At 54.7% G+C, this 26,274-nt stretch overlaps 9 protein-coding genes across 9 annotated transcripts; 5 read left to right on the top strand and 4 right to left on the bottom strand.

The window, feature by feature from the left end:
* Nucleotides 1-525: 525 nt before the first annotated feature.
* CHGG_03748 (uncharacterized protein) lies at nt 526-1,860 on the top strand (the record flags this gene model as incomplete). The annotated part of the gene is made up of 1 exon (XM_001222961.1): nt 526-1,860. The coding sequence occupies one exon, from the start codon at nt 526-528 to the stop codon at nt 1,858-1,860; it is 1,335 nt and encodes a 444-aa protein (XP_001222962.1).
* A 158-nt stretch (nt 1,861-2,018) lies between these two features.
* Nucleotides 2,019-2,908, bottom strand: CHGG_03747 (uncharacterized protein; the record flags this gene model as incomplete). Its single annotated transcript, XM_001222960.1, has 2 exons — nt 2,019-2,058; nt 2,274-2,908. The coding sequence occupies 2 exons, from the start codon at nt 2,906-2,908 to the stop codon at nt 2,019-2,021; spliced, it is 675 nt and encodes a 224-aa protein (XP_001222961.1).
* Nucleotides 2,909-3,402: 494 nt separating this feature from the next.
* CHGG_03746 (uncharacterized protein) lies at nt 3,403-4,419 on the bottom strand (the record flags this gene model as incomplete). The annotated part of the gene is made up of 4 exons (XM_001222959.1): nt 3,403-3,476; nt 3,529-3,897; nt 3,978-4,175; nt 4,236-4,419. 4 exons carry the CDS (start codon nt 4,417-4,419, stop codon nt 3,403-3,405), a joined length of 825 nt encoding a protein of 274 aa, XP_001222960.1.
* A 1,072-nt stretch (nt 4,420-5,491) lies between these two features.
* Nucleotides 5,492-6,570, top strand: CHGG_03745 (uncharacterized protein; the record flags this gene model as incomplete). Its single annotated transcript, XM_001222958.1, has 2 exons — nt 5,492-5,704; nt 5,782-6,570. 2 exons carry the CDS (start codon nt 5,492-5,494, stop codon nt 6,568-6,570), a joined length of 1,002 nt encoding a protein of 333 aa, XP_001222959.1.
* Nucleotides 6,571-7,232: 662 nt separating this feature from the next.
* CHGG_03744 (uncharacterized protein) lies at nt 7,233-12,348 on the bottom strand (the record flags this gene model as incomplete). Its single annotated transcript, XM_001222957.1, has 5 exons — nt 7,233-8,605; nt 8,685-10,989; nt 11,093-11,489; nt 11,605-11,682; nt 11,837-12,348. 5 exons carry the CDS (start codon nt 12,346-12,348, stop codon nt 7,233-7,235), a joined length of 4,665 nt encoding a protein of 1,554 aa, XP_001222958.1.
* A 972-nt stretch (nt 12,349-13,320) lies between these two features.
* CHGG_03743 (uncharacterized protein) lies at nt 13,321-17,655 on the top strand (the record flags this gene model as incomplete). Its single annotated transcript, XM_001222956.1, has 8 exons — nt 13,321-13,464; nt 13,659-13,867; nt 13,959-14,421; nt 14,494-14,870; nt 15,006-15,009; nt 15,377-16,091; nt 16,241-16,716; nt 16,843-17,655. The coding sequence occupies 8 exons, from the start codon at nt 13,321-13,323 to the stop codon at nt 17,653-17,655; spliced, it is 3,201 nt and encodes a 1,066-aa protein (XP_001222957.1).
* A 687-nt stretch (nt 17,656-18,342) lies between these two features.
* Nucleotides 18,343-18,745, top strand: CHGG_03742 (uncharacterized protein; the record flags this gene model as incomplete). Its single annotated transcript, XM_001222955.1, has 2 exons — nt 18,343-18,508; nt 18,594-18,745. The coding sequence occupies 2 exons, from the start codon at nt 18,343-18,345 to the stop codon at nt 18,743-18,745; spliced, it is 318 nt and encodes a 105-aa protein (XP_001222956.1).
* A 969-nt stretch (nt 18,746-19,714) lies between these two features.
* CHGG_03741 (uncharacterized protein) lies at nt 19,715-20,489 on the top strand (the record flags this gene model as incomplete). Its single annotated transcript, XM_001222954.1, has 2 exons — nt 19,715-19,983; nt 20,048-20,489. The coding sequence occupies 2 exons, from the start codon at nt 19,715-19,717 to the stop codon at nt 20,487-20,489; spliced, it is 711 nt and encodes a 236-aa protein (XP_001222955.1).
* A 1,119-nt stretch (nt 20,490-21,608) lies between these two features.
* CHGG_03740 (uncharacterized protein) lies at nt 21,609-23,246 on the bottom strand (the record flags this gene model as incomplete). Its single annotated transcript, XM_001222953.1, has 4 exons — nt 21,609-22,029; nt 22,162-22,384; nt 22,464-22,936; nt 23,068-23,246. The coding sequence occupies 4 exons, from the start codon at nt 23,244-23,246 to the stop codon at nt 21,609-21,611; spliced, it is 1,296 nt and encodes a 431-aa protein (XP_001222954.1).
* Nucleotides 23,247-26,274: the final 3,028 nt, after the last annotated feature.

The raw sequence follows: 26,274 nt of genomic DNA, 5'->3' as shown, positions 1-26,274 counted from the left end.
GCGGTGAGGTGCCACAACGCCAAGACCAGGCTACCCTCGACTAGTCGCAATCGAAGAATGATCACCGTTTAAGGGCTGTGCCGGTGCGATGTGTTGGAAATTCAACAGCCACAGTAGCGATACTTCTAAACAGGGCGCGCAACGTAGTGCAAGGAAGGTCACTGATCCGAGGCTTCAATTCGTGATGCAATTGTCTGACAGTCTGATTGATGTAACTGGAAGAAAAGGAGAGCCTCTGTGCCCTTAGAAACGCTGCATTGGGCCCAGTCTGGTGGGCCCCATAAGCCCCTGTCGTTGACCCGCCGTACCGTATCTTCAGCCACCCGTTTTGTGCAACACGATGTGGCGCAGCTTCGGCTCACATTTAGAATCTCACCTTCACCACCAGGCTCCGAGATTCCCCGTAGACTTCCTCCTTTACATTTGTTTTCTTTTTCCTAAGAGATTTTTGAAACCGACTCATCCTTGAAAAGAGCTAAGCCGAGTTAAATCGGCCAAAAGCTTGCTAGTGCCCAACCACACACAATGGACTTGGGCACTGTCCTCACGGTGGTCGAGCTCGTCCAAAAGGCCATTACCATCTACGAGCGTATCGAAAACCTCCCCCAGCAGATGGCCCAGTTGGGCCGGCGGATGGAAAACTTAAACCTCTTCCTCGTCCGCCTTCAGAACTTCCTGACGGAGAACAACAAAAACGACAAAAACAACAAAAACCCAAAAACCCAACTGTTGTCTGGGCAACTAAACGATCTCCGCAAGCTGCTGGCCGGGATAAAGGCCAACGCCGAGAAGGTGTATGATCTATTCGACCGCTACAAGAGCGGCATCCTCTCCCGATCCAAAGACCTGAAATTCCGGGCATCATGGATGACACAGGTGTGGTTCTCCATCGTCGACAGCAGCGCCGACAAGGTCCAGGTTATCATGGAGGACATCGACCAGCAGCGCAGCCTGTTACGTGACTACCTCGTTCTCATGGCCGTCGAGAAGGCCTACGAACCCCCCGCCACAACCACCACCACCACAACCACGCGACCGGGCCGCGACCCAGCGCAAAAACCACCAAACGGCACGCTCGCAGCCACATCCCCCATCCGCCGCCCACCACCCTCCCCCTCCCCGACCCCGCCACGCCGCGACTACAAGATCCTCTTCGTCGACCCCTACAACGAAGCGCGCAGCGTCGTCGCCGAGGCGCTGGTCAAGCTCCTCGCACAACTGACACTCCGCGCCCGCAACGGTGGCGGTGACTGGCGCATCGGCGAGGTCAGCTCGGCGGGGTTCTTCACCAAGCGCAAGAACGAGGCGGCGGGCGCCATCGACGCGCTCGACTACAGCGAGCGCAGCTTTCAGCTGCCGTGGCGGCCGGGCGGGGCGCCGCCCGATGCGACGGCGCTGTCGGCAGTGTTTGATAATCGGTGGGCGGATTATCCGTTCAAGAAGGATGTGAGGAAGGAGATTTTGGCGCGGACATCGAGGGGCGTGCCGAAGGATGTGTTTGCGCGGTTTGATTTTGTGTTTGTGTTTACGGTAAGGGAGCATGATAATATGGTGAAGCTGAAGGAGGCGTTGTTGAGGAGGGAGGGGCCCGGGGCGGCGCCGCGGTGCAAGGGGAGGGTGTTGCAGTTGGGGGCATATCTGGCGCATAAGAGGGGGCAGGTTCGGGAGATCTTGAATCCTGTGGAAGCTGGTGTGAAGAGTGGGGATTTGAAGAAGAAGAGGGAGGCCTGGAACCAGCAGGTGTCGGAGATTAGGACGGCTTTGAAGGCGTTCCTAAAGCAGGAGATGAGGTGGACGCCGCCGGATGATCAAGATATCGGTTCTCCTAGTTTGAAGGGACTCGAGGCTGGGAAGAAGTAAGCGTGGTTTGGGTAGAACATACCAATGCTGGGGAAACAAGTATCTTGAAAATTGATCAGTCAATAGGTAGTGCATACTTCGTTAGAATGGGCTCCCAAGATGGGTGGTCTCGAAAAGGGGACAAAGATCGTTTGTTCTAATTTAGATGTCGCACAATGTCAATTGACTAATAGTTCTCTGAAAGAGAGGACTGGAACCCTACCAAGACCTTTAGTACCTATTTCCCAGCTTGACTACCTACCTACCTCGCAGGCGCCAGTAAAGGCCACCGCCAGGGGATGAATGGAAACTTGATTTGACCTTTCTCTGATCGCCAGCTCGACCAACGCAATGAATTCCCTCCACAGACAACGCAGTGCCAACGATGACCACCGTCGTGAGGGTCAGCATAATTACAGCAAACCGGCACGTACGCGCCACAGTCGGGCCAACCACATATCCTCTGGCGGTAACGAGGGTCGCCCACCCACTGGATCGCAAGCCACAAGTCTCGCGACGCCGCCGGAGTCATACAGCCCAAGAACCTCCCCAGTTGCATGTCCACGCCACAACACATGAGCCCGGCTAGGCGGAACATTACTCGCCGAATGTCGTCATGGTCCTGGATAAACTTCTGCCTGTCCTGAGGGGTTATATCCTGGCTCTCTATGAAGCGGGTTTCGAGGTCTTCCCTCTTTTCGCGCACGGCCTGAATGCGCTTATGGTGCCTCTCGATATTCAACTTCACGTTGAACGCTCTGACCATCAAGCAGCCACGGCAGATTAGGTCGCCGCAGGGGAGGTCATGGATCTGGTTGAGCGTAACACGGGAATGGCAATTACGGCATGCCACCTTCCATGTCGCGGATTCCGTATCGTCGCCGAATCGTCGTACGTATTTGGCGAAGTTCTCTTCCTTCAGGTTGTGTCGATGGTGACCGCACTTGTGCTCGCCGTGGTGATTGAAGGGGGGGATAAGCCTGAGGACATGGTCTGGGGGCGGTAACGGTTCGTCGGCCATGTCCATCTCCGGGGATGAGTCGAGGAATGGGTTTTGCGAGGTTGCCATATTTTCCAGGGGTGGTAATCACCGTGGTTAGTGCCCGAAAAAAAAGGCATCAGAAGCGAGGAACGCAGGAACGGCGACGGGCGAGCGAGAGACTGGAAGGAAAGATGACGGGCAATATGCGACAATGACATTCATTATATCCGCATCACATCACGTTGTTGAAAGGGTATTGTGTTAGGCACAATGGGCTTCAAGGACTCAAAGAATGGTAATGTTGCGTCCACAAATCGGCTACTGAAGCCATGCTTTGTTCACAAATCCCCTAGGCCTTGAGGGGATGTTGAGAATAGAGATGCGTTTATTTGTGATACCCAATCGAAGACTCGGACAACGTTAAAACCCCTTAGCAAACGTACTGATTGGTACGCTTGTATTTACCTAAGATAGCCCATAGCGAGGGACAGACCACGAAATTGAGTTCTCTTGCGCGCAGTAAGAGAGGCTTCCACGAGGTTACACGGTACACCAAGACTCGCTGCCAAAGACCGCACACATCACAGCCCACAAGTCCCGTTTTTGCAAATGATCAAGGAGCCACCACAGTCGGCGTCAGTTTCGCAGCTGTTGCCTAAGAAGAAAATCAGCATGAGGGCGCCAACATCTGAATCCGTGTCACATACCAATGCAAGCAAGCGGGCCCTCAGCACACGGGGGTCTTGGGCTTGCTTGAGCTGAGGTCATCGGGGGGCGAACTGTCGAGCGAGGTGTCGGAGAGACTGTGACCCGGCGGGTAGTCGTAGGCCTAGGCGGGACTGTTACTCGGCGAGTAGTCGTGGGCCTGGGCGGAACGGTCATTCGGCGAGTAGTCGTAGGCCTGGGTGGGACTGTGGCTCGGCGGGTAGTTGTAGGCCTAGGTGGGACTGTCACTCGGCGGGTGCTTGTAACAATGCGACGAGTGCTGGTGACTAGGGTTACGGGCCCATCGCCGCAAGTGCCCGAGTGACAAGTCATATCGCCATCACAGTCGTTCTCTGTCTGGCATGGATCACCTGGAGGTAACTTTGTGTCAATATTTCCGGACCATCAGCTCTCTAGCAGGATCCCTCAGAGAGAAAAAAGGGATACAAACCCGCGCAGTGGCCCGTCCATTCACAATCGGGGTTGGCCGGTATTGTTGGGGAAGCCGTGACATAGATGGTGGTTGTAATAATGATCGGAGTTGGAATCCCGACGGTGGGAGTGGGTTCTACGGCGTCAGGGTCGGCACAGGACCCGGCAAGGCAGGTGAGGTCGCCGTCGCAGTCAATTTCGGTCTTGCAGGGGTCACCTGGACGGCCAGTTAACAGCTAGCTGTGGAATGGAGAAAAGGAAGATGAATGGAACATACCAAGGCAGTGGTCCGTCCATTCGCAAATATCTCCTTCTCCTTCGCCGCCATCATTGCCCCCTTCTTCTCCCTCGTCATCGTCACCGTCACCCCACTGTCGGGCAACGGCCCCAGGGGCTGGGACTCTTCTGGCTTCCAGGCCGAGGCCGTAGACCAGCACCCCGAGAAAGTAAGTGAACTTCATATTAACAATGGAATGGATAGTACGTTCTAGTAACACTGAGCGAAGTAAAGAGGAGAAATCAGCAGAACGGCCCTAGTTTGGGAGTTGGGGACTGGCCTCTTGATATAGGCAAGAGTCCATGGCTTGGTCGATACCACGCAAATTGTATGGCTCAAATCGTGACTGCCGCGTATATAGGCACTGCTATAGGGCCTGGCCTTTATTTGCACCTTCCGCACCCAGGCTTCATTTTCCCTATTCTGGTTTACGGGATTTCCCGTTGGCTGAGAGCCATCTAGACTCTCGAGAACCTTAATATAAACAAAGTTGTGCGGCACCTAGGAAATGAGTGCCGGCAAACCAAGGGCGGGAATCACCCGGTTGGCAGTTGGAGGCCCAGGGAGATAATCCGACTCGTTTAGCCAAAGGGGAGAGGGGAAATGGGTCGCCAAGAACCAGAATGGCTGACGACGCTTTTATATACAGACAAACGGGAAGAAAGCAAATTGTTTATTGACAGATATTGTGATATGTGATCTCCAAAGTCTTCATACCGGCCTGCCTATATCATACGACGCTTGAGGTGAACCTAAACACCCGCCCCAGGCATGTTTAGTTAGCCTATTTATTACCCTTTCTTTGTTTTTTCTCACCCGGCGCCCTTTCCCTGATCTGCTTTCCTTCGGACTCGGGCTTCCTTTTTGTTTCTCTGATACGGGACACTGCATCTAATTGCAAAAGTAGAAAAAAAGGTAGAAGAAAGAGTTGGTTCCTCAAAGGTAGAAGGCGCCTCAGCCTGCATTGCAATATAGTTCTGCGCGCAGAGCGCAGACTATTTGCAGAGGACCAAAGTGGGGCGGCCTGACACGGACGATCTCTAAGTAACTCTAATCACACAATGGGGATTCTTGCATCAGAAGGTCTAGGTTTTTGGCCGTTATCTAGAGAACCCAACGCTGTCTCAACTGTTTCGTCTTTTGCCCGTCCACGGTCCATCGCATTTCCGCTCCAGTTCTCAACCTTTGAATTTGAATTTCCGAGTAAGCCCGACGACTTCAGCATACTACCTTACCAAGGTACCTACTTTCGCATCATGGCTTCGTCGGTTTTCCACCTCGCGCCCCTTCCCAATCCGCCGGTGCCCCTCCCCCGCGTCCCGGGTCCCAAACTAGCCCCTTTCACTCCGAATGCCCGAGCCAACATCGAGTTTGTTGAGTTTCTCGGCGAGAAAAACAACGTGGACTCTCAGGTCTGGAAGGTCAAGATCAAAGGAGCTGGGCAGCCTCGCCTGTTTGCTCTCAAGACGGTACGTGATGAGACGCGGCACATTGGCTCCGCGCCGGCCCAGTTCACTTGGAATCTAACTCGGAGTGCCCTCCCTAGTTTTACTTCTGCCACTCAAACTTTCTCCGTAAGAACCAGGGCGGGGACCTTAAGAGGCCACTCGCCAACTCTCAGCTCTATGCCGACTACTTTGACCCTTTCAACTGTGAGTGCCGTGCCTATGGCCGACTCAAGGAAGCAAAGCGCGAGGACCTGGCCGCCAAAGCCTACGGCTATCTCCTCCTCACCCCTGAGCAGGAAGCCGACTTGGCCCGGAAGGTGACGGGCGAGTCTACCCCGCCCCCCGACGCCAAGGCGGACAAGGCCCTGAATGGCCACGATTTCTGGAGGCGGCAGGAGGAACACCGCGGACTGCCTGTCTGGGCCATCGTCAAAGAACCCGTCCCCAGGGGGGCACTGAATCCCAACATAGCCCAGTGCATCTGGGCGGACCTGAAATCCCTCCACTCTCTGGGTATATTTGTGGGAGAAACCCACGGCGGCAACTACCTGGGCGGAAAACTCGTCGACTTCAGCCGCTCATGGACCATGTATCATCCGGCCATGGTCCAAATCCGGAACAACATACGGCAAGGCATGATGTCGGAAGAGCTGCAGGATCTGCTAGACCATTGCTACTCCTTAAAGAGCAGTCTGAGGGCGATAGCCATCCCTGACGACCTTGAGGCTTTCTGCTCGGGGCACCTTGACGAGTACAAAGGCCTCCCGTGGGCCTACAACTGGCTCAAGTGGGAGAAGAACGCCGACGCGGCGAAAGCGTTTGTGGAAGAAAGGCTATTTGAGAGGGCGGCCCATTGTTATCGCGGCGCTACCGTGGACTTTTTGTAATGTAAGATTTACTGGCTATCTCTCTTACTCTGACGAACCCGGGCTTACGAAATAGCGGGAGGGGTAGTACTGATTCATGGCATAATATGCGGTTTTATGCGGTATCGGCGCATAGCCACAACGCAGCATGTTTCTATCCGCGTAACTGTGCCTGTTCGTTGCCACTTGCTTGTGAAGGCCTCCAGTTGTTCAAACGCCATATATAGTGGAACTGAATTGAACCTCCGAGTACTACTTATCAGGCTAGTAGGTCCTTACAAACCAAGATCCCAATTTCACACTACCTCAACCCCCCCTCCTCTTCATCCGCACCTCCAGCCCCTCCTGGCGCGGAAACCAACTCCCGACCACGGTCCACTCGCGCTCGGGGCGCACCAGCTCGACGTCGTAGCATAGCATGGATGGATGGAATTTAGTTCGCCCGGAGGCACTAAGCCTATATGGCCTAAGCACGCTAGGTACATCCGGATCGAAGTCACTTAGCCTCTAACTCGTACAAGCCCATTACTCTCTCCCCTTTCTCGCCACACCCTATGCCTCTTGCCTTGATTGTTAGCAGATCAGCTTGGAGGCTACGTTTTCCAAGTGTTCAGCATCCTAACTTCAGCAGCTAAAGTGGGACCTGCTGGTTGAGGCTGCGTGGTGTTGTTGGTCGAGTCCTTCTACTGCGATTGCTCCATTCTCTCCTCCACGTTCTGTTCCAACCTTCCTGTCGCCATTGCGTATTTGATTGTTGCTCGGACTGCCTTCATATCTGGTGACCAACGTCTTGTTTCTGATGGCGCTTTTCCTCCTAGGTAGAAAGAGAGACTCCCTCGTCTTGTCGTTGAGCATTGCAGCATATCGTCTCTTAGAGCTGTCCACTTGGTGCATCGTAGTAGAAAGTGTCCCACTGTTCCGCTCGCATGTCCACAGGCGCAGAAGTCAGATTCGGCGGCCCCGATCCTGTTCAGGAAACCGTTTAGCTTTGCCATTCCGGTTCGGAGTTGCGCCAGAATGCAGGCCTCTCTTCGCTTCAGCTTGTCGTAGAGAACGCGGGTGTGCTTTCCTGGCAGTGCCGCGTCTATAGCTTTGGAGAACTTGCTCACTACTTCGGGGATAACCCTTCTCTTTCGTTGCTTGGCCATTGCTGCCCTAATTGCCGTCGACTTGGCGTGATGCCATTGGGACTCGGGCGTGCGCCCCTCTCTTGTCGCTCCTTGGGCTGCCGCTTTGGCTTCCAGTCCCAACGCGAAGTCGGTTTCCGCTGGTACCCACTGCAGGTTGATCGAGTTCCCTCTTTTTTGATGCAGTCTAGTCAATTCGTAGATGTGTCGTATAATGCCTTGGCCGGATTGTTGCCGCGGTTGCCTAATTGCTGCTAGCGCTGACTGGTTCCTAGGGGCGATGGTGATGTGCCTGTGACAGATGCTGGCCGGTACCTTCTCCAAGGCCATTGTGATGGCTGCTAGTTCTGCAGTGTATGGATTTTGCTCCTCCCGTGTTCCGAGGGCCACGGCATAGCTTGCCACCGTCTCGTTGGTTCTGTTGAAGAGAGTGTCCCGTGCGATACCGCCCATGCCAACAATGCCTCCCTTTACAGCTGAGCTAGTTGCAATCAGGATTCCCGTAGCTTTGTCGACCTTCTCGGCCGCCCTTGCTCGGTCAGCTTCAACCGTCGGCCGCAGGCGGGGTTCCCAAGGTGAGACGGCATATTCCTGGATCGTTTCCATCCGGTCAACTTCGGTTCCTTCTACCGCTGGGGCGAGTTTCTGCAGCGGGGATACGAATCGCACAGTCGTCCGGATTTTCTTCACCGCGAGGGGATGCGATCCGGGCAGGGTGTGGATGTTGATCCATAGCCTGACTGCCGCCTGGGTGTGTCGTTCTCGTACGGGGTAGATGCTCGCTTCAGCTTCCACCACGGTCGTTGCCGCGGTCCGGAAAGCTCCCATGATGGCCAGAGCCCCGATCTTCTGCGCCCTGTTCAGCCAGCTCAGTGCCTTCCCTCCGCACGCATGCATCCAAACGTTGGCAGCGTAGTCCATGACAGGGGCTACTGTCGCGAAACAGTTGCCTGGCTGTCCGTGGGGAAAGCATCTTCAGCCTCTTCAGGGCTAAAGCGGCTGCTAGACCTTTGGCTGCCGTCCTGGCTATGTGCTGCTTGTATCGGAGTTCGCGGTCCATCACTACATCTAGGATCTTTGCACTCTCAGTCGGCTTGACCATATCACCTTTGACAGAGAACGGTTGTTCCGAAGATCGCTCCTTGTTCCTCGTAAAGTGTATGATGGCCGTCTTGTCGCTTTCAAACTGTGCACCGCTTGGTCTTTCCCAGTCCAGGGCTCTGTCAATGATAGCCTGGATGCCTGCGCGATTTGCTTCTGCTGATGGACCCGTGACCCAGGCTGTGTAGTCGTCAACGAAGGCAATCGAGCCTCTATTCGCGTCGATTTTCTGCTGTACCAGGTCTGCATTGAAGAAGAGAAACAGTATTGGGGACAGCGGCGACCCCTGCGGCAGTCCCGCTTGGGGCAACTCTTGTCGCTCGGGCGTGAACCCGTTTACCGCGATGGTCGCTGTGCGCCTGGAGCAGAAGGCATCGATCCATCTGACCACGGCGTCTGGTATGCCTCTTGTTCTGAGTCTCTGGAGCAGCCTGTCCTTGAAGACTCCGTTGTATGCACCCTTCACGTCGAAGCTGATCAGGCTGAGCACCTTCCTAGTTCTCCATGCCTTGTAGATCTGTTCTTGAAGTAGTAGGAGAGCCTGCTCGGTTGAGCGTCTTCTCCTAGCTCCGAAGTGGTTCCCAGGGAGAAGGCCAAAGGTCTCCACAGCATAGGATAGGCGTTCCGCAATGAATGCTTCCAGTATCTTGCCAAGCTCGGAGAGCAGCGAGATAGGTCTCCAGGACTTGGCCAGCGTGTAGTCGCTCTTCCCTGGCTTCTTCAGTGGAATGATCTTGGCGTTCCTCCATTGGCTAGGGATGTCGCCGTCTCGAAGCGAAGTCTGAAACAAATGGAGCACTCTGTCTTTAACAACTGGCCAGAGCTGTTTCCGTACCATTGCCGGTAGACCGTCTTCCCCGGGTGCCTTCCACGGTTTGGCGGACAAGACCTTCTGCTCCACCTCTTCCATTGTCAGGTCCGGCATTTGTACTGGTGCCCGCTGAGGACGTTGTCCCTCGTCTTCGATTCTCTCTGGCAGCGGCGGGAAAAAGGTGGCTAGTAGCGTTTGTGCTTGTTCTTCTTTGCCTTCCGTGACCGAGCCGTCAGGTCGGGTAAGCGGGGTAACCTTGTCGCCCATCGTGCCGCTGCCCGTTTGCAGGTACTTCGTTGCTTGCCAGATGTTGGCGTCGTCGGCTAAGAAGTTGTTCCAGTGTGAGCTTTTCTGTCTGCGGATAGCGTCATGGTACTCCTTGGCCGCGTTCCTGGCTCGCTGTTCGAGTTCTGGTGACGTTTGCCTCATCCTGCGTCGAGCTCTCGCCTGGTTTCTCCAGAATGTATAGGCCTGGCGGAGCCGTGTCAGGTTTGTTGTCCACCACCGCTTGGCGTATGGTGATGGCTTGGCTTTGGGAGTCAGGCCGAAGACCGCTTCGGTTACCGCCGTCATGAGCCGGTCCGCTTGCTGCTGGACGCTGCCACCCTGGGGGGTATGGTCGAGGTTCGCTGCCATCCTGTCCCTGATTTCTGCCCAGGGCGCATTCTTGAAGAGGAACCTCGTCTCGGTTTGGCGGTCTTCTACTGCGATGTCGAATGTCGTCTCGATCGCTCTGTGGTCAGATCCATGGTCGCAGGGGTGGATCCGGCACTTGAGTAGTTGCTCTGTTAATTCCGCTAAGGCCAGTACCAGGTCGATCGTACTTTCTGCGTCCCCTGACTGCCATGTTTTTGTGCCTCTTGGGAGGAGGCTGCAAAGGGAGTGTTCGTCCATGAGGTTGATGATGCGGTCTCCCTCGCCTTGCCTCAGTGGTGACACGCCGTCTCCACCCCAGAGCTGGTCGTGGCGGTTGAAATCGCCCGCCAGAATGATGTCCGTCCTATTTCCCGTTCCGTTTCGGAACCTCCTAATCAGCCGGTCGAGCTCTCTCATCACCACTTCCAGTGCTTCGTCGCTGCCTCCCTCCACGTAGACTGACACCACCAGCACCACCCGGTCTGGGAGTCGGATCTGTGCTGCGGTGAGGTCTGCCGACGGCACTGGAATTTGCTCGGCCTCCACATCGCTTCGTACCCATAACATACTCCGAATCGGCCATCGTGTCTCTCGTCTTGTCGTTGGTATTAATTTTGTCCAATTATGGTGACTCATTGGCATCGTCGCCACCGAACCGTCAATCAGTCTGGCATATGGCTCGGAGATTGCCAATGTTGTATAGTTCTTAAGCCCCTCGTCGTTTAGCAGACTCTCTTGCACTTCTCTCCGTTTGCGGACGTTAAGCTGAAGGATCTCAAGCGTTCTGGGTCCCATTGTTCAACCAGCGTACCCGACAGTATTTGCCGAATGACTCGTGTGGTCCTCTGCATAGCACGCACTTCAGGACCACGGATTGACACGTCTTGTGGTGGTGACCCTGTTCCGCACACCTTCCGCATCTTTGCGGCTTTTTGCAGGCGAAGGCCTTATGGCCGATCTCCTGGCATCTGTAGCACTGGGTTGGGCCTTCCCGGGGCGCGAAAACGGTCGTGTAAGCGGATTCTCCGGCGAGATGGAAGTAACGCCCGTCTAGAAGTCGCCTTGCTTCGCTGCCCTTCGTCACGTAGACAACCATCGAGCCGTAGGCCTTGCTTGTATCCTTCCTGCTGAGCCAGGCAATCTTGGCAATGTTGACGTTGTTCTCCGTACCAAGGGCTTCCATTGCCCCTGGTAAAACGTTCCCCTCGGCATCGAGGACCGCTGTGCGGTTGGCATTATCGATCCTCACTGGGTAGAGCTGATCCCTCAGCACCCGTACGCCGGGACAGTGATCTTTTGTGCTGCATCCTTGACAATCTTGGTCTCGTTCTCGTCTCTGCAAACCACCTTGACCCGATCCGGGTTCCGGGCCTCCTTTACAACCGCAGCGCAGCGCCAATCTCCCATGTTTTCCAGTGTCCGGACCTCCGCCTCGATTGCTTCTCTGACATCCGCCACCTGGACTTTGTTCTTTTCGTTTTCCTCCACTCTGGATGTGTCAATGGTGCAGAACAGCGTGTCGGTAAAGGATGAGGGTGTCGTGTTCGACGAGGAGAGGGTGCGCACCCCGCTTGGTTGGCTTGATGGTGGGGTGCGAGCGACTTCGGCGTACGATGCTCTTGCGCTTGGCTGGGACGAGGCCGTGAATACCGGGTTGCGTAGAAGGACGTCGATCTGGTCTCGAGCTTGCCTCAGCTCCTCTGATAGCTGTGCCTTTGTGTTCCCTAGGGCGCATTCCATTTGACGTTGGTATTCCTGGAGCTGATGGTGTAACTCTTGAATCGTGTTCTTCTGCTTGCTGACCACGTCGCGCAGTTCAATGATTGTATCGAGCATCTCGTTTCGCTGTGTATTGAGCACCTCTAGGAGTGTCTGTAGCGCTGTCTTCCCGGTCCCAACCTCGCTGTTGGTCGCGTTCCCGCCTCCTAGCGCGCGTGTTCCTCTCGAAGCGGCGGTCCGCGTAGCATCGCTCGTAGTCCTTCTCGACGCGGCGGTTGCGTCTTCGATCGATTGCATGGCTTCGCGAACTTTCGCACTCGGTTTCGGGGCGCGGCTCGGTCGCTTCAGCGGGGATGGTTGGTCCGCCGCCTCGACCACGATCTGGTCCTGCGCCGACCCCGCCATTTCGCCGTCCTTCGGCAGTGCCGCTCAACTTTTTCAAAGTTTAACTTATCGTGAAATTGCCGAAGGCTGGTTGACGTTCCGACGTTCCCCCCTCCAGGCTCCTTTTCCCGAACCATTGCAGTTCAAATAGGAAAAACGCTACAGTTCAAGGAGGAGAACTCAAGAGAAAATGGTGCTACGCAGTCAGTGTAGCTGCCAGTGGACAGGTGTGCAGGGAGTAATTGCAGCAACTGTTTGACGATTGTTTGCAGCACTTTTACAACTCCGAAAATGAAACCCATCAGAATCAGGTAGTTAATGTCTTTATTCCCGAAAATAAGAGCATCATAAGGTAAACTTTGACCTACAGTAGATGTCAGTGGGGAGAAACAGCAGTAGGGAGATATCCTTGTTTACAGTAAGGTTTCCACTAACCATGGCTCATACTTTATCAAATTATCACTTGTCTACGAGTTTCATACTCTTCATAACCACAGGATACATGCCTTATTCTGGTGATGCGAGAAGTAAACCAGAAAGCTGTTTTTTGGGCTGCCCGTTTGGGCACATGCAAAAGGCGCGAGCTCTTGCATAAAACTTTCATACCTGGGTATCATCCGTGTTGCTCCTGCTGCGATGCACAAGTGACGAATGGCATAAGGGTCATCATAATAAGGTTCAAGATAAAGAGGGAAAGTGTCCCGAAAGCATGAGATTCGTGCCACCCAGATGAGCGATGCTCATGATGCCGCCTTTAATGGTTGTTGGATCCCCTTGGGGAAATGGCAGGAATAAACTGATAGAGTGACTCGGCGGCCTCATCGTTGTGGAGTCCGCTCCTGGCTTTGGATCTTACCAGCCACCCTAGTGGAAGGCTAGAGCCATGGGGACAAACCTAATTTGTACCCGACGACCTTCCTGAGTGATTTGGCCCCCAAGGTTGCTGGTTGCATCACGCGGGATGAATCCCTCAGCACGACAAACACCGCCAAGATGGCTAGAACTTTGATAATACGAGCCAAAACGGACGTTTGGCCAAGAGAAGCTAGCCTGCGAGGTTCCCGTGTCTGGGCACAAGTCGGGCAGCCTCTGAATCCAACGCGGTGTCGTCGTGTGAAGGAGAAAGCCCTGTCGCGGGTAAGGCGCACCAACAACTTCCCTTGGCATTGGCACCAGCCCCCAACACAGCCCCAGAGCCATGCACTGATGCTACGGTGCAGGAACTATAGAATAGTACATTTCATAAACCAAGGGGTTCCTGTTCTTGCCCCTCGAGCCCATTATTGGACTTACTCCTCTTGGCCGTGAACTACCTAAGCTTGATCCGATAGACAGCCAGCGGCAACAAAAGCACCATGAACTTCAACTGGTTCTTATCGTGGCAGGCATGGGCCGTAAGCGCGGCGCTGATCGGGGTCACTCTGATACCACTTGGTACTTTCTGGGGCTTCAATCTGTGCGGAAAACACGGCAGACACCAAGCCCAACCGCTGAGATTGACACGGATTTTCCTGCACATGGCGTTTCCAGCCTACCTATTGTAAGACACGGAGTTGAGAGTTCCCTGCAGCGATCGTGGATGGAGTGAATCGAGCTGCCGCTTCATGTTGCTAATCAAAACACGATGCCAGGGCCGTGGCCACTGCCATCATCTTCCCGGTCACCGCGATCGTGCGTGTCCGAGACCAGATGGACGATCAACGAATGATTGACCTCAACTGGCAAGCGGCGGTGACAAGCTTCTACGGATCAGCCGTTTCCTCACTCCTCGCCACGGCGGCGAGCGTCCTTGCGTCTCATGCAGTCTATCTCGCCGGACTATCCGTTTGGTATCTGGTGTTGGCGAAGAAGAAGTGGTGGAAGGCGGCGCAGCTGGATACCATCTTCGCAACGGTGGTACTGATTGCCTTCGACATTGCCTGGTTCGCCAAGACGATCGCAGATTTTTTGAAACCAGATGCAGATCGCATCCGACTAGATTGGCTGCTTGTCATAATCAATCTCGCTCTGTGTCTCGTCGCGGCGTTGAATGTTGGGCTCGCCATCTATTGCGCGGCGAAGTTGAACAGACGAGGCGACCTTGTCGTCGGGAACGTGAGTGCCCCAGCAACAGGTACCTACCTACCTTATACTTTATACCGGTGGCTAACCCAGTGCCTCTCGTAGTTACCTAGTCTCTTTCTCGCAGCGTCTCTCCTCTGGCTGCTTCGCTGCGCCTTCGTTTTGGCGGTTGAAGTGAAGTACGCTATTCCAAACTGGATTAAAACCGAGCTATCTACGCAGAAAATAATCTATCCCATCCTCGACTACTGGGTCTCGGCTACTGTCCTGGGGCTGGTCACTTTTATGGTGCGCAACCGAGTCTGGTCGGACCCGTCCGTGTTCGCGGACCGGGGGCACTGGCAGCAGCGGATCTATGTCCAGCCTATGAGTCAATACTCACAACCGCAATACGGACAGCAGCAGCACCAGCAGGTGTGTGAGAACCCTCACCAGGACTACCAACAACAACAACAACAACAACAACAACAACAAGGGGCCGCGTACCAACCATACCACCACTAGCAGACCGATTGCATGAGCGTCGAATGAGATGATGAACGGCAGTGACCACTGGCAATCCATGAGATACCCATGATAGCTAGTTATGATAGATACTTAATGAAATTAGTGCATAGTAACGTGAGTGATGGACCCCAGAAATCCGACTTTGTGAAAGCACGATATGTCACATGTCACCTGATGGCCCCAGTGCCGGCCAATCCCTCTTAATGCTTAACTATTGTCCGTCTAGTTAATTATTGGGAATTTCTAGCGAGCACCCCCCAAATGACTATGGAGCACCCCTCACTTTCCGAAAATGGATTAGCTCGCCATATTTCCAATCAATGCACAGTATCCGGCACAGTGAATGCCAGCCCATATTTTCTGTTCTCGAATCTCACAACTTCGGCCCAAATTTCCTCCACACAACAGCATCACTACAGCATCGCTACAGTTCGGCAGAGATACGATTCCGACCTCTTTTAAGCGCTGGATTTAACAATAGATGTCACTCGCAGGTACCCGAGCGATGGGACCGCGGATTCTACGCCCTTGCGGGGCACCGCCGCCGTCAGGTGTCTACAATTCGTTGGAAGAAGCCTGGGAAGCGATTGGGCGCCACGCAGCCACCAATGGGTACAGAGTCGTCAAAAATGGATCGAAGAAGGGGAATGCCCTCTTCCGATGCGCTAAGGGCCGAGTTTACAAGTCAAAGGCCAACCTCGAGGTCCACGAATCGAAGCGCCGCAAGACCAGCTCCCAGTTCACGGGCTGCCCGTTCAAGTTCAAGGCTAAGCCTTTGCTAAACGGCCAGTGGGCTCTGGAGGTGCCCGAGGGAATTGCGCACAACCACGGATGGAACGAAGAGACTGCTTTTGCTGCCTCGCGAGCCGAGAAGTTGAAGCCGTTGGAGCAGGAGGTTATTGAGCTAGCGAACAAGGGCGTCAGGCCGGCGCAGATCCTGGGAAAGATACATGCGGATGAGCTCGGGATCTTGGGAAAGGATATCCACAACCTTCTCCAGCGACATCGCCGCGAGGAGCTAAAGGGCCGATCCCCCCTCCAGGCTCTCTACGAGGACCACCTTACCTTCCAGGGCAGCCTATTTGTTTGGAGAGATACCCGGGATGCCCAGAATCGAGTCACCTCCTTAACCATTGCTCCCAAAACTGGCCTTGGACTGCTAAAGCAGAACCAGACATTCTGCTGCTTGACGCCACGTATAAGACCAACTGCCACAACATGCCGATGTTTAACGCTTGCGGAGTGACCCACTGCAACAAGGTCTTCAATTGGGCAGTCACCTTCATAAGCGGCGAGCAGGAGGATCATTACCAAGTAGCTCTTAAGCATCAGATCTCGATTCTAGAGGGTGAAGGTATTCCCAAGCCTGGCCTTATGGTCTCTAATCGAGAACTGGCCTTGCTAAAGGCCCTCAACAAGAGCTCATGGGCTGCAGTACCGCACCTTCTCTGCCGCTGGCACGTCAACATGAATGTACTCGCCAAGGCTCGCCGTCATTTCCCCCCGGCCACGAAGGTGGGCGCGGAATATCAGCGTCACCCCAAGTTCAAGGAGTTCCTTAAAGAATGGAACGCTCTCCTTGCCGCAAGTACCGAGGAGGTTTACGAGAGTACCCTGGCCAAGTTCAAGGCGCCAGGCCGGCACCCCGAGGAGGCTATAAAGTACGTGACCAAGACTTGGCTTGATCCGTGGAAGGAAAAGCTGGTGGCTGCTTGGACCAACAAGGTGCCTCACATGGGCCACGTCACGACTTCTGCAGTGGAATCAGCGCATTCTGCTATCAAGAAGTACCTCATCAGCTCCAAAGCCGACCTCAAGAGCGTGTTCGATCGCCTCTGCCTGTTTTAGAAGAACCAGCGCAGCACTCTCGACATCAGCAGCGCCCAGGCTACCAATAAGACCAGGACGGACTTCAACAACGCTATTTACGGCTGGGTTCGTGGGCAGATCTCCCCCTTCGCGCTTGAGCTACTCGCGATGGAGATTGCAGCTCTACCTGCGAAGAACGCTCCGCTCGAGGGGAGTACTTGCTCCTGCAGTCTCCCGACCACTCACGGACTCCCCTGCCGTCATACTCTATATAAGCACATTAACGGCGTCATCCCCCTCGAGCTAAAGCAGGTCCATAAGCATTGGTGGAACTACCGCCCAGTTACACTCGTACAGGAGCAGCCGATGACCAGCAGCATGCCGGATATCCCGCTAAACCCTCTCGCGGTTAAGGGCAAGGGCCGCCCCTTTAGAGCGATCGCCACGAAGAAGGGCGAGGGCATCAAGAGTACAAAGCGGCTACCTTCAGCGTTCGAGCATGAGCTTAAGGATGAACTGGCTACAGCCATTCCCTCGTCAACAGCCCCGCCGGTGCTGCAGAAAGCATCCAAAAGCAAGGCACGAGGCCGCCCCCGGAAGCAACAACAGCAGCCACAGCAGCCACAGCAGCCGCAACCACAGCAGCAGGAGACTCAGGAAGCCGACTGTATCGTGGTCGCTGGTGCCTCTGGAGAACGTACGAGCACACCTACCGAGGAGGTCACAACCACATCGCTAGGTCTGCAGCGGTTAAGCCAGGCTGGTGAAGATACGTTCGAGCGTGGCACTATTCGCCCTCGAGCCCACCAGCGCATCATTGACGGCCTCGAGATCGTAAATCCAGATGCTGAAGATATGCATGATGCCCTGCTTCGGGACCTCGAGGCTGATAGACTCGCGCTTACGGAGGATGATCTAGTTCTTCAAGATGGGAACGATGAGACAGCTTGATAGGATCCAATTGTACCTTTCCCATGTTCAGAGACCTCATAGGCGGGATGATGGGTTACGACGATTATTCTGCGAATAGCCTCAAGTAATGTTCCGGACTCTAAGTGGCTTGTTCGTCATGTGGCGATGTTAGCACTGTGTGCCTGTGGAAATGTGGCGAGCTAGTCCATTTTCGGAAAGTGAGGGGTGCTCCATGGTCATTTGGAGGGTGCTCGCTAGAAATTCCCTAATTATTTTGTTGCGGTATTTCAGCCGTTGCACTGGCTGACGGCCTGAGACTGGGCGATTTGTTGATTGTTAGTTGATGGTTGATGTGATGCAAGTGCAGGCAGTGAGAGACACCGGAAAGGATATTCAAGGCAATGACGATGGATCATGGAAGAATCCCGCACTCCCGGATCAAAATGTCCGAAGGAGCTCGTGCATCCAAGCAGGCAGCCAAGCAGCCACTTGCTGTGGTTAGCAAAGCAGCCAAGGCACCCCGTTTGCATGACGTCACCCCTACTACCTCCACTCGTCATCAGCACGGACAGGCTGCACGACATGAACTTGAATCTGGATAAAGTTTACTTCCCCTCACACCCCTCCATTACCAAAACATCATATACATCAAATATTCTCCCCCCGTATCAGCGCTGAAGCCAGTATTAAACCAAGAAAACAACTCACCTCGAAACAGTCAACATCATGGCTTTCAACGTCCTCCTCTCCAACATCATCCTCCAGCTCTGCTTCGCCTCTTTCGGCCTCGCCGCTCCTGTCTCGACCGAAGCACTGGACAACAGTTGGCAGTATGGCACTGGCGGCGGACTCATTGGACTTGTTGTCCTCATCCTGGATATTATTGTCTTTGGTACGTCTATGTTATTTAGTTTTAGCCGAGTCAATCTCCATTTGATGTCAAACCATGACCGAATGCTAACGCTGCTTCCCAACAGTCGAGGTCCTCAAGTCGAGCCGCACGCCCGTCCAGAAGCTCATTTGGTGCCTGGTCGTCTTCCTATTCCCCGTTATCGGCATGATCGTCTACTATCTCTTCTCAAACCGCTCCAACTACCAGCGCGGCTCCGGCTACGAGACGTTGGCGTAAGGGCGCGTCGTCATAGGCTCCTCGGAGCCCTTCGCAACGATGACTTCCTCACTATTATGATCAGACATGAGAAACGAATATGCTGGAGTTAAATGGAAATAGGGCTGAATCGGATTTATGTAAAACCTGGGCTGCGGAATATGTGGATGGCGATCTCTTTCCGGGCACCTGGCGTATGGTGGGGACATGTCCCTTGTTATAACCAGGCACTCGTATGTACTCCGTACGCTGTGACGTTTACAGTTCCGTACGTGAGTTACCAGGGTGAGCAATTCAAAGGAAACATAATCGAAAACCTGAAACTCGTCTAATTAGCGGCTCGTCGCTGGGGTTATTTCCTGTTGCCGTATATCCGAGTGTCGATCCGGAGATAGCCTTGTTATGGTTGGGGATGGTTTTGGTTCTGCTGCTTTGCATCTCGGGCCGGGATCTCAACCATTTCTTGATGTCCCCGGTCCCGGTGACCATCGTATTATCGGCATCTGAGCCGTTCCAAGAGGCGGCTCGTCTGGGCCGGACGGCGATGAAGATCCCCGTCCCTCTAACAGAACCCACCCCCGTTGATCACGAATGGTTCCTGGTAAGGTGGGTGCGGGGTGCATAGAAGATCGGCATAAAAAGTACCGGAGGCGGCTTGAAGGGCTAAATTGCAGCCCTTGCCAACGGTCCGACGCGACCGGCTGTTAATTGAAGTCTCCATTGAGCACCCGCTCACGGAACTTCCAAATTGAGCGGCACGGAAGGTGAAGTGGTGAATATGGGCCATGGACACAGCCGGCGCGATGAGATCGCCCCTGGATTTAAACAAGCTTTCCCGCAGCGAGAACGCAGCGCCGAGGAACCAGGGATCGCGTACCCAACATAAGTACATACTACTCAACCCCAGTTACTTGCTCCTTTTAGACTCCTACCTTCTCAGTCCCATTCCTCTTCCATCCTCACTTGCTACCCCAGCAACCATCTGCGACAATGCTCCGCCAGACTGCCCTTCTCGCTCTCGCCCTCGTGCCCGCCACCTTCGCCCAGGTCGCCGAAGACTTCGAGGGCGGCTGGGACGAGACAGCATGGCCTACCTACGCCCCTGACTGCAACCAGGGCGGTAAGGTCGCCCTGGACAGCTCCACCGCACACAGTGGCTCGAACTCCATCCGGGTCGACGGTGCTGGTGGCTTCTGCGGGCACATCTTTTTCGGCACGAAGAGCATCCCCAGCGGAGATCTTTATGTCAGGGCTTGGGTGTAAGTTTGCAACAATCGACAAATTCTAGACATGAAAGCAGTTCTGACCGTCATCCTCTTCCAGCAAGGCGTCAAAGGCCCTCACCGACTCCCACGTCACCTTCATTACCATGCCGGATCCCGCTCAGGGCACCAACAAGCACCTACGCATCGGCGGCCAGAGCAAGATCCTGATGTACAACCGCGAGTCCGACGACGCCACCCTCCCGGACCTATCCCCGCAGGGTATCGCCGCCTCGGCCGCCCTCCCCACGGGCGAGTGGCAGTGTTTCGAGTACCACGTCGGCACCGACGGCTCTATCGAGACGTGGCTTAACGGCGAGGCCGTTGAGGGTTTGACCAGCGTGCCGGGCGATGGCAACCCCAACGCCGGCCAGTGGCAGCGGAGCAGCATCAAACCTACGCCAGAGGCTGTATACTTCGGCTGGGAGTCGTACGGCGGCGACACCAACACATTCTGGTACGACGACATCGCCATCGACTCGGCCCGCGTTGGGTGCGAGTAAATCAGGAGGGAATCGGATTGCAGATCTTGTAACTGTGTACATATTATTATTATTATTCATACTCCGCTACGCCCTAGGGCGTGCCGGACCCTCTGCTATTCAGTGTACAGGAAAACCGTGCCCTCCCGGGCCGGGTGAAAAACCCATACCAACAATCAAGGAGCGATGCGTTTTAGTGAGCCTACATATACAAAGAGAGGAGGCCTCCTGGCCTCCGAACGGGGGCGCTTGAGCCTCCTGGGCTAAGTTGTACATCGGCACCTTCCCCGAGCCCATCAGCCAGTCGAGGACTCTCCTCGCGAGCCGTGCAGTCGTGGGATTGATGCCGTGTAGAACAGAGTAAAAGTCCCGTCGTGTCCGAATTCCAGTTCTCTCCCATCTTCGAGTCAACGGTGGGGGCCAAACACCACACTACCAGGGTGTTCGGCAGTCTCTCGTCCCTCGCCACACTCGCAGGCAGGAGTCAGAACCTCCGGGACTCCCCGTGTAAACAAGAAGCCCCGTAAGCCTATTGCTCCCGTCTGGATTTGAATCAGCAGTGAGCTCTTTGCCTTGCTGAGACCGTCGTGCCTCCTTAGGGTTTCGTTCCGGAATAGCGTCTCCTGCTGATGGTCAAAGTCGTCCGCCGGCCTGGTGATTGCCCTGCCGTCCTGTTCCTTTAACCACCTCGCTTTCCAAGCTTCTTCTACTACCCTGTTCGTATCAACGGTTCCCCCCGTCCAGCGCATGACCGTGTCCGCGGCTCTCTCCACCGCCGTAGGCCCTTGAGGTCCCAAGGTTCGCGGTCGGCCCCTGTTGCCCCTCCTCGAGCTAAGCCTCTGCTGTATCTTGCGGCAGGCGGTGAGGACAACGCTCGCCGCCGTGTTCTTGCCGCCTTGACCGTCGTCCAGATCGGGTCGTTGGAGTCGGTTTTCGAAATCGGCAAGCCGTTTGTTTAGGTACAAGTCCAATGGTGGGGACCCACGTCTCTGTCTCGAGGTTACGGATTGGGGTAGACTTAAAGGCTCCCGCCACAATCCGCAAGCTCTTATTCTGGGCCTTCTCCGAGGGCCTTAGTGATGCCTTTCTTTACCGGCTCGCCTCCCACATCCGTGGGGGATGTGAAACGATGATGCGCCATCAGGCCAGCGCCGACCGGATGGCACTTTGTGTACACTTCTCGCGCTTTGGGCTAGCCCCATTTCCCCATGTCTTTGGCCACGATCCTCGACAGGGCATAGCTCTGGGTTCCTCAGCTTCTTTTCCACTCGCCACCAGGGTGGGCCTTCCAGTTGAGGTTTTCCAGTCCAACCAGGACTCCTCAGGGAACCTGGCAGACCCTTCTGGTTTAACGGGGCTGGTGCCTCCCCCTGGGTTGGTAAGGTTTACTTGTTCGGTCCACTGCCGTCGCCCTTTGTTGAAATGGATCAGTTCGCTCTTTTCCGGGGCGAACTTCATCCCCCGACTGTCCGCCCATCGTATACACGTTTCCCACGCCGCCTCTAGTTGCCGGACATTGGCTTCGGGGTTTCGACCAAATACTAGAAGGTTGGTGTCATCCCTGTGTACATATTATTTGCATACCAAAACGCCTGAACATACAAAGCTATCTCAAACTATATCTCCCAAGAACTTAAAGTTGTGTGACCGGCACCGGCCTGTCTGGTGGTGAACCATCATCACCCCTAACTACCATTCAAAGAAGTACTCAATCGCCTCCGTCAACACGGTCCCCGCCCACCCAGAATAGTCCTGCCCATCATACTCCCTCAAGACCACCTCCGACACCCCATTGCCCGAGCGGACACGGTCGTACAGCGCATGACTCCACTCCGTCATGTGGTCCCATCGGTACAGAGCCTTACGCGCCTGGAAATTCTCCTCCGTCTCGGCACGCCTCCGAGCAGAGAACTGCTCTGCGCCGCCATATCCAATAAACAAAGCCGAGCTTCGTCTCATTCCCACCACCACCACCCTGCTGCCGCCGCTGCTCACCACCACCCCCCAAACCATCCCCAAACCTCTGCGTAATCTCCTCCAACAACGCCCCATCATTCCACCCCACGCCCGGACTCGCCGCCACAAACGTATCAAACGCCGCCGGCTCACTCACCAGCGCATACACCACAAACAACCCGCCCAACGAATGCCCATACAACGCATCCCTCTTAAACCCCACGCCAGGAAACACCGTCCCCCTCACCCACGGCCGCAGCACGCCGCTCAAGAACGCCAAAAACTCATCCGCGCGCCCGTTACCCGCCGGCTCCGGCCCCCCCGTCGAAGGTGCCGCGGGGGGCAGGGGTGGGGTGAAGTCGGCGTTGCGGCGGGCCACGTCGTAGACGGCGTTGGTGAGCGGGTAGCCCACGCTGACGACGACCGCGTCGGGCTGGTCGGCGTAGATCAGTTTGCGCCGCTTGATGGCTTCGGCGGCGGTCGTGCCCAGCGCGTTGCCGTCGAGAATGTAGCTGGGAGGGAGGTGGTGGTTAGGTGTGATTGGTTTGTTTCCTTTTTGCTATTTTTTCTATTTTTCGTTCCTTTTCTTCTTTTTCTTTTTTTTTTCGGGAGAGGGGTGGTGATTGGCTGGTCCGTCACTTACAGGGTCAGGGCTGACTTATCAGTTACCTCGCGGGATTCCCATTCGAAGGGCCAGGAGATCTGCACTTGGTAGCTAAGGTTCTTGGCCGTGTTGTTGACATCCCACATGGCGATGTTGGGGAAGACGGTCGGCGCAAACGCCGGCAAGGGGTTGAACGACCAGTTCCCGAGGGAAGCCATGCTGTGCGGTATATGTATCGTGCTTCTTCCCAACTGTTGATGCTGAAGAAAAAGTCGCTGAACATGAGCACCGCCAGCTCCTACTAATATAAGTCTCGAAGACAGGACCAATATGAAGTAAAGCGGGGAGTGATGGCGGCGGTTTAGACCGCAGTCGGGCTTCGGGACTTCCAGTGCCCGGATTTGCAATTCACCTAGCAAGGGGTAGGGGTTTGGTTTGTCATACTTCGTAACTGCACAAAATCATGACAAATTACGGTGTAGCAACGCCCCGTCTTGGAATACTCCGACTATGTCCTTAACAAGGGACCATTTGCCAGATCTGGCTAAGCCTGACCAATGGGCCCAGATACAGTCAGGGATTGGCATCCCGCGAGGTTCCGACTGCCGCTAAGTATGGCAGGTGGGCCGGCAGCAATAGGATCTCGTCCAACCTTTCGAGCAATCGCAGTCCGGTAGAGTCGGGGTTTACGGTGCATGGCCAGTCCCCGAGGCTCCGACGAGAGGGTGGGCAACGTGTGGCTCGTCATTGGAAAAGGTCTAGCAGTCGGCGATAACAGCAATCACCGCTTGATATTACTAAATGACGTCTTCAACGGCCATTCTGCTGACAAGTAGAATATGGGTCGGTTTGTGCTTCTTATGGAGGTGTGATAATAATTAGAAACAGTGTACTGAAGGAAGCCATGCTGCCTTTTCGAATTAGCTTGACCTGGCTGCTTTACCTGGATGCTTCCTCCTGGACGTTGTGTTAGACCACCCTCGACGACAAGCGAGCGGGTGCTAGCATGACGTTGCAAGGCGAAGGATCGCATCCATGGCGCCATCTCTATTGTATTCAGGCAAACCCCATCTGGCGTAATAGACCTGAAAATCACACTGCACGTCATGTCGGCACCATCCGGAAAAGCGGCGAAAGCTACCCTGCCGTCCACGCTGGCCCAGGACCATGACGGGGCCCTCTTCGCTGGCTTCTGTAAAGGTTTGAGGGCCTGGCTAGAGTGCCATAAAATAGATCTTACAACGTCGGTATTAAAGATGCCGCAGTGATAGTTGCAAGATAACGTCGAAGCAAAAAGGCGGTCCAGCTGTTCGGCGATGCCAGCTACGGCTATCAGTTTGTCGCCCGGTTTCGTCATCTGACAGGTCGAGTATTGAGAGATCAACTCCCGCCAGAAATTGGAGCGGGCTTCTCCTAGTTGCTCCCAATCCTGCGACCGAGACCTTGTAACAGCAGCGCTGCCCACGTCGGTGGGTTTGCGGTATCAATCCGCAAGGGTGTGTGCTCGCATTCCCGTGGGACGCGATTTTCGACGAAATGGAGAATACGCGGAGAGAGACACAGCTCCTGCATCACCCACGCTCTGCTGTGGAGGCAGCTTTGTGAGAACCTGTTCAGCAGAGCGGCGGAGGACAGCTCCGGCGTTGGAATGGTGAAGCCACCTGCCGGGTTGTCGGGGGTGATTCGGAGCAAGCTAGGAAGAAAAAACGAACCTAGGAAGCCTTGCGTGGAATCCTGCGCTGAATGAGCGGCGATTGTCAGGGTGGAATTTGCAAAGATTCTCCCCATCTGTTGGGATTGGGCAAGCCAGTCCGCCTCGTCGTCCTGCATGATACAGAGGGAGTCGATCCATAAGTACCGGAGCCCCAGGGTCCGAGCGACCAGAACTGCATCTTGGAAACTTGGAGGGAGCTCCTCCAAGTAAAAGCCATTGACTCTAGATGTGAAAGTGTTGGTTGTTGTCATAAACGGTACTGCACCTCCCCAACGATGTCTGAATGTGGCGTGGTGAGCGAAGTAGGGGTTGTGGAGTGATGACAGCCGAAGATGTAATTTCAGTTTAGATCCTAAGGCCACGTCTAAAGGACCGATATAGATCACTCGAGTAGGAAGGGCGGGTGCTGCTAACAGTTATTCAACCCTCGCTGGGTCAACGGATTGGCAATATGCCTCGTACGTATATCGATCGCCTGCTCTGGCGTCGGGTGGCATGAGACAGGTGCATGGGGGCAATGAATCCAGCATCGACTCTACCGCTGTAGTGGCGATATCGGTTCGATCATGGATGGAACATTCCGTGTGGTCGAAGTGAGTGTTTGTCTTCAGGCTGGGAGCAACCGATGGTGGTGGAGGCATCAAAGGCGGGAATTCATGCCAAGCTACAGCGCGTTAAAGGAAAATCCAATTACACATCTGCGTCAGCTAAGAAGGTACCTGTGTTTAGTGGGCCCTCAACTTGTTAACGCAGTCTTCCAGGACTAAAAGTATCGAAGCGACCTCACCTGAGATTTCGTTCCTGAAGCCGGCGTCTTCATCAAGATACACCCGGAACTCTGCTAAAGTGAAGCCATCATCCGTGATTTTGCTGGGGCGCGATGCTAGGTATACGCGCAGAATGCCGGCTTCTAGAGCCAAGCATAAAGAGCATGCATCCTTCCGCGTAAAACCCAGTGCTATAGGAGTCGTTTCAAGACCTAGATTTGCGTTGTCTTTGATGGCCTGCGCGAGTAATGCACAAAACCGGCACTCGATGGCCGACCCCTCGAGATCCCAAAAGTTTGCCAAGAGTGTATATCGTTCGGCGACTGCGATGATCCTGGTATCAATTTGTTTGCAAGCAGGGCAAAGATTGGGGATGTGGTGTAGGCGATGAGTCCCTGCAAGAGGGTACGTCGGCACCGAGAGCCCAGGCAAGGTAATGGAAGCCCCGGCCGGCTCGACAGTAGTTGGTGCCAGGGGTACTGATCTTGATGAGGTGTAACATGCTGAGATCCGCTTGAGCATATTTTACCGATTGCCGCGGGAATTACCCGATTTGAGGACTAGGTTGTTGTCAGAATGAATGTATAAGTGTGTAGAGAGACGATGCGTTCATTTAACTTCCGGCGTAACGGGAGTAAGGTGGTAGTTCAGGATAGTTACTGCATTATTGAATGGAACTCGGCGGGGAAGTGGCATGCACGGTGCCGGAACAAAGACCCTCAAGCTAGGCCATCCAGGGCAGTACCTAGTATTCATGTTCGCATA

The sequence above is a fragment of the Chaetomium globosum genome, genomic scaffold (assembly GCF_000143365.1).
Source record: "Chaetomium globosum CBS 148.51 scaffold_4 genomic scaffold, whole genome shotgun sequence".
NCBI lineage: Eukaryota > Fungi > Ascomycota > Sordariomycetes > Sordariales > Chaetomiaceae > Chaetomium > Chaetomium globosum.
This window is presented reverse-complemented; position numbering and strand designations above follow the sequence as displayed.